Source organism: Octopus bimaculoides, chromosome 20 (assembly GCF_001194135.2).
Source record: "Octopus bimaculoides isolate UCB-OBI-ISO-001 chromosome 20, ASM119413v2, whole genome shotgun sequence".
Taxonomy (NCBI): domain Eukaryota; kingdom Metazoa; phylum Mollusca; class Cephalopoda; order Octopoda; family Octopodidae; genus Octopus; species Octopus bimaculoides.
Genome location: NC_069000.1, coordinates 9747023 through 9753732, shown reverse-complemented (window position 1 = coordinate 9753732; position 6710 = coordinate 9747023). Strand labels below are relative to the sequence as shown.

Genomic DNA, 6710 nt, shown 5'->3' with positions numbered 1-6710 from the left:
GTGTGTGTGTGTGTGTATGTGTATGTGTGATAGTTGTAAATAAGCATCACCATCATACAAGCGATGTTTGTCTCTACTCTTCTGTGAAAAAAAAAATGTCTGGACATAGGGATTGGTGGTGGTGGTGGTGGTGGTGGTGGTGGTGATGATGATGATCTTGATGATGATGATGGGCATATGTATGTACGTTATTTGTGGCAAATAACGTTCATACATATGTGGCTGGTACCGAGAATTTTCCAAGAGAAGGTCTCTGAGTCCTCTATACCTGATAAAAACTGGCTAATTCAGGAAATTTGATACACACATTTGTTTTTAATAGAGAAATCATTACTAGAGATACCATTTATCATTTCACAATGCCTATTCATTAATAATAAAGTCAGAATAAGCTGATACAGTTTGACATGAACACAAAACACAGCTCCTCAGTTTAGAATATAACAGCATTAATGTAAGAGATTAGGGAGAAACTAGAATCTAATTGTGTTTGAATCATCAATTCTAGTGAACACTTTATGTCTGTATTGTTAACATATCCTCCTTGTTGTCTATCCCAGGCACAAAGACACAATTTCAATGGTTCATCATGTGGTCCGAAGCCTCATGAATCTCGTGCAGTTCATTTTGAACCAGAAGTAAGGCGTGCTGGTCATGGAATTGTTATTCTTCAGGCTGGAAGCAACAAATATGCAACGCAGAAAGGAATGGTGATGGGTGGTGTCCGCCACATTGCAGACATCCGTTGTGACCAGTATGATGCAGAAAGTAACAGAGAAGTCAGTCTGCAAAGTGGCAGCAACAAATTTGCATCCCAGAAAGGTATGAGCTTCGGAGCAGTTCGTCACGGGAATGACATCAAATCAGAAGAGATCTCTGATGAAGGAAAACGTACCATCAATCTCCAATATGGCTATACTGCTGGAGCGAACCAAACAGGGATGAGCTTTGGAAAGAACAGATCTATTGTAGATTAGTAACATCACAATCAAACTGTTTACAAGATCATATTTTTCTTTGCACTTGATTGACAGCCCTCACTTCTAAAGCACTGCTGTAAATCATTGTCAAATTTGATTCTTTTTCCTTTTCTTTATTTTGGGGCTTAATTATTAAATACAATTTTTTTTTCATTACTTAAAAGTGAATGTTGTGCGATAGTTACCATGAAAAAACCTCTCACATAGGCTTTTGGTGAACTCTTGTTTGCATTGCTAGCAGGAGATAAATCCCCTGTCCTGACTGCCACCAAGACAACTAGATCACTTGATTTTGGCCTTCCTTGGCCTTGTCAATGATAGACACCTGACCACTGGAAATATCAGTGACAACTCTGCTATTATTACACATAGAATCACAGTACCTAATCAGGCACTGGTTTCACAAATAGCCAGTGGGCTTGTTGAGAAATAATTATTGGTGACAGAAGCAGTATTAACACCAAAAGGTAATGTCTATCATCACTTAAAAGTGGATGTTGTGTTAATTTTTAATAAGTTTTTTTGATAAGATTGTTAATTCTTCTTATTTGCAACATCCCCTTCACAATCTAGCAGAACATATGACTGTTGCAACTTTTTAAGGCTTTAGTGAAGTGAAAGGAAAGCTTGGAGAGAAATTGATTGACGATTGTCTTTTTCTTGGAATCTCAAACGAGTAAATTCAAATCACAATTTTCAGCACAGCAGTACTGCTTAAAATTTCACAAATTACTCAAACACTCAGTGTGGAATATGAGAAGATCTTTGAGACTGTTCCAACAAAAACACAACTATTCTGCTCCTTTTGTCCAACATCAGTTCTGCAAAAGCTTATTTTATGTTTATATAATTCAAATAGTATTCCTGAACCAATGTTTTACAGATATTATTCCGTCAACAGGAGTTACAATTCAGAAAATATAATTCAGGCAATTGTTTGTGGAGAAGTATTTGGATAAGCATATTTGCCATTGCATGTATTTTACAACAGCAGATATAACATCGTTGATATCAACAACCACTTACAGCTTACTTGTATAATAAATAAATATTTTAAATTCAAGTGCATTTTGGAAATTTTCAATCAACAGCCTTGTTTTTCTAGAGTCTGTCATACTTTGTGTGTGTGTGTGTGTGTGTGTGTGTGTGTGTGTGTGTGTGTGTGTGTGTTTGAAAGAGGTAAGATAATTCTGAACACATGGCCCTTTTGTGATGCTTCTGGATGAAAATCTTTGAAATCGGTACACAATTATGCAAATGGAAAAAACCTCTCATTGAAATATTAAACTCTCTCTCTCTCTCTCTCTCTCTCTCTCTCTCTTCACTTTTGTTGTTGTTGTTGTTCAGCTCCATGTCAGCTCTGATAGAGCAAATTTATAATCAAAAGAGTTCCAGCTGAGAACATCCCATCTTTCTTAAAAACAGTACACCTAGGTCTAAGTAACCCAATATGTTGTACACTTTTTAAGATGGTAGGGCCTCATTTGAAGGTTATTTGGTAATTATTTCTCCACAAGTTAAGCAACTACATAGAGACTCCCTTAGTGTCTTGTATGAGACCTAAGTGCTTATTAGGTTTATATAATTACACTCAAGGAGATAATAGAGTAAATACAAACAAATTTGTTTCCCTACATCCTTAATTTAAATCCTAATAGAGTGGCCATGAAAAAATGGAGTCAATATGACTCTTCATCCTTCCAAAATAGATAAAACAAGTACTAAGTCCCCAATGGGACAATTGAAAATAGCCTGACTATGCCCATTCCCAAGAAATGAGTGGAATTATACATTGTTGCCCCTACATTAAAGGCTGAGAAAATGGTCAAACCAACAGAACAGAATACAATATGCTCAAATCTTTCTACATTTCACTTTGACTTTAATCTCCCTGGAATCAATAGAACAAGTACCAAAAGTGATTAAAGTGTCTGCTCTCTACTAAATGTAACTAAAGCACATTCTCTCTACCAAACGCAACTATAGTCCCTGATCTCTACCAAATTGACAATAGTTTTTATATTTTTGGGGATTTTCTTTTACATATATATAATTTGCAGTGATGGAACCAGTTGTTGAGTTGATTTAGGCTTTCTTTAATAAGTACCCTGTGAGTCTCCTATACCTGGTCGAAATCATCTAATCAAGCAGATTTGATACACAAATTTGTCTTCCAAAAGAAAAATATTATTTAGTAATATAGAATGTGGCAAGCTGTCAGAATCGTTACCATAATGGACAACATGATTTTATCTTTCAAGCTTCTGAAGTTGATAAAATAAATAGCTATCATAGTCTGCATTCATTATACTTGATAATTCCTGAAACTAGTAAAAAGATAAAATGTTCAAAATCTCTAAAATCTCTCTGCAATAATTCATCTAAAAATATAGACATCAAAACTAAAATTGTTTAATTAAATTTTCTATTTATAATGAAATAAAATGATTGTCACTGTCGTAAAAGTAATGTCATTCATTTCCAATATTCTGCAAGAACATGTCTGGTCATGGGGAAATATTACCCTGCTTGGAAACAGATGAAGGACATCCAGCCATAGAAAATCTGTCTCAGTTAATTCCATCTGACCCATGCAAACATGGAAAAGTGGACATCAAAATAATGTTGGTGATGATTTAGCATTTAATGGCTTATATCTTTAGCTGAAATATATCTATTTTGATAGCAATTACAAGACTTGTAAAACTTGTTAAAATAATTTAAAATTTCACATACTTTAACTATGTTGGCCATTTTTGAAGAACAGAATATTATACTTTATATCAAAAGTGAAAAGAATCACCCATCAAAATGGCCAGAAATAAACTAGTCAATTAACAGACACAATACAAATATGACTATAAAACACATCTCAGTTCAGATTTGATATTAATGTAGAATGTTATGAGGAAACTAAAGTTACATTCTGTTTATCAATGTTGAATCATCAATTTCTAATGAACACTTTATATTCGTTGTGTTAACATATCCTCCTTGTTGTCTACCCCAGGCACAAAAGCACAATTTCAATGGTCCACAATGTGGTCCGAAGCCTCATGAATCTCGTGAACTTAATTTCGATACTGAAGTAATGCGTGCCGGTGAAGGAATCATTGGACTTCAGGCAGGAAGCAACAAATTTGCAACACAGAAAGGAATGAGCTTCGGAGCTGTCCGCCACGTAAATGACATCAAATCAGAAGACGTGTCAGAAGAAGGCAAGCGTACCATCAATCTTCAATATGGCTTCAACCATGGAGCAAACCAAGCGGGAATGAACTTTGGAAAGAAAAGATCCATTGTGGATATATAATTTCTCACTATCAAAAGTGTAATTAAACTGTTTAAAAGGTTGTACTTTTCTTTGCATCTAATAATTCCACTTCATTGCTTTACAACCTTAAATTTCAAAGCACACTATTCTGTTATACTTCACTATTATCACAGCTTGCTTCTTTTTGCCTCAATTACTAATTGTAATCTGTTTCGGTAAGATTGTTGATTCAACAACAAATGATTGGACAGAAAATTATTTCCACTTGTCGAGATATTAGTGGAGTAAGTAAAAAATTGGATGTTATTTCTTGAGTCCGGTCATGGACTGACATCTTACTCAGAGGGAATGTTGAGGTCTCAGTCACTTATATGCCATGGAAACTAGGTGCCTGGTCCCATGAGTTCTTAGACTCAAGGCAGTAATGTCCAGAGGGTTGATAACGATGATGATGATGTTATTTCTTGGAATATCACATAATTAATTTCAAGGACCCAACTTCAAAATTGCTGCAGTTCTAATAACAGTATTAATCATGAATCCAGTACAGTGATCCAAGTTACCTTGATGAATCCAGTATAGTGATCCAGTGCAGTATATAAATATAATCAAAGCGGATACTGTAATTATCTAAATTAACCATAACCACAAACAAAGATCATATACTTAAATGAAGCTTAAATATATTATTATTATTATTATCATGATGAGGAAAAATCCAGTTTGATGAGTAAAGAAGAGCTGAGTAAAATAAGAGTATGGTCTAAGAGCTTTATGCTTAATCCAGAACAGAAAAGGATTTGAACTAAGACAGTGTACACCCAAACTTTATATGAGTTAAGACATCTAACTGAGAAATCTACCAATTGCACTATAATGCAATCATAACTGCATTTAAATATAGCAGATGTTCTGTTTCAAAGTATTCCAGAATCTTGTTTGAAAGATGTATTTCATATAAGTTATCATCTGAACTCAAACTTGCTGACATAGCAATAACAGATAATGAACCTTGCAAATGATCCAATAAATAGATCAAGATTATGCAAACCTCACTGTGAAATGTAGAAAAAAAAAGGAAGTCCTTCAAGCTGTTTTGACACAAACACAAACAGTACTGCACTCTTAGTTCAACATCTAGTCAACATCGAAAGATAATATGTTTAAATGTTTCAGATAATGTTCCAAAACCAATATTCATTGAGCTGTATTGTATTAGAATACAGAGTTTTCAATGGTAGAATTGGTACATCAAACAAAAAACTTATATATATATATATATATATATATATATATACGTAAATATTAAACAATGAGAATGAATGCTCAACACCACATTCGTGGATAAAATTTCTTTATTTGTGTATTAAGGCTACCATTACTTTCATGTTAAGAAAAATATCTTAATATCCTAACAATTTTTCAAGCCGATCACACAGAGGATGGTTTTTGTCTCCATTTTGGATGAAAACACAAAACGTCTCATGAAATGTCTTGAGAGTTCACAGTAAGTCTAGTAAAGGAAATAATAAATCAAGGGGTACTACTCTTAGATGACACCCTTTCAGGAATTATCTATACTTCTGAGGTGTACATGCCACACAAGTGATTTGATCTGAGATCATGTGCTGAAACTAAAAGGATTACAGCATGGAAGATATTTATTAGCCATTCAGAATCACACAAAAACTGTTAACTTCACTTAAATATTTATTATTCGGTGTCAAAATTTTCCTTGTATCAACTATGGCCTGGTAACTTCCACATACATGCTTATACAAGTACATATATACTCACACAAACACATACAGACAAACGTATTGGAATATTATTCTGCTGCTAAGCACTCAACTATAAAGCTGAAATGGTAGTATCCATTTGCCTAAGGTGAGCTAAATTATGTACCTTATCAAAGTCCACATTGCAATTTACATACATTGTGTCTCTTATGGGAATAACATGCTTGGAATTTTATTTCAGAAAATTATTTATGGAGAGACATTTCAATAAAGACATTCATTGATGTATGTATTTTGTAATATAGATATCGTCAATATTAACCACTCACAGCTTACCAGCTGTTTAATCAATAAATATTTATATAACTATTCATTTCTTTTTTTGTTATTTGTTGTTGTTTTCATTCATTAGCCCATTTTTTTCTGTCCTTATTTTCATCATATACATTCGCTGCTTTCTTCCAAGGAATCTAATGCTCTTAACTTAGTTTTTCCTTGGGGCTGGCCAGATTGGAGCAATCTTGAGTATAACCAGCCGAAATCGCAAAGATAATCTGGAACTCGACTGAGGAATGAAACCTCTGAATGACCCGTCCTTGTTTTCTTTGTATCGTCTATCTGGATGTTCTCTTGTCCCTTTTTTGTATTTTTTATATATAAAAATATAGCGGCATACGTACACTTTGGTCTCTTATATATATATATATATATATATAT

At 33.9% G+C, this 6710-nt stretch overlaps 1 protein-coding gene across 1 annotated transcript in view; it reads left to right on the top strand.

Annotated features, from left to right (window-relative positions):
• The window catches only part of LOC106882982 (uncharacterized), a 62607-nt gene extending 58273 nt beyond the window's left edge, over positions 1-4334 (top strand). Inside the window, exons 7-9 of the mRNA XM_052975195.1 lie at positions 498-976; positions 1840-1927; positions 3991-4334. Coding sequence (XP_052831155.1) covers positions 498-976; positions 1840-1927; positions 3991-4293 — 870 coding nt within the window. The 3' untranslated portion in view covers positions 4294-4334. The remainder of the gene's footprint in view (positions 1-497; positions 977-1839; positions 1928-3990) is intronic.
• Positions 4335-6710: the final 2376 nt, after the last annotated feature.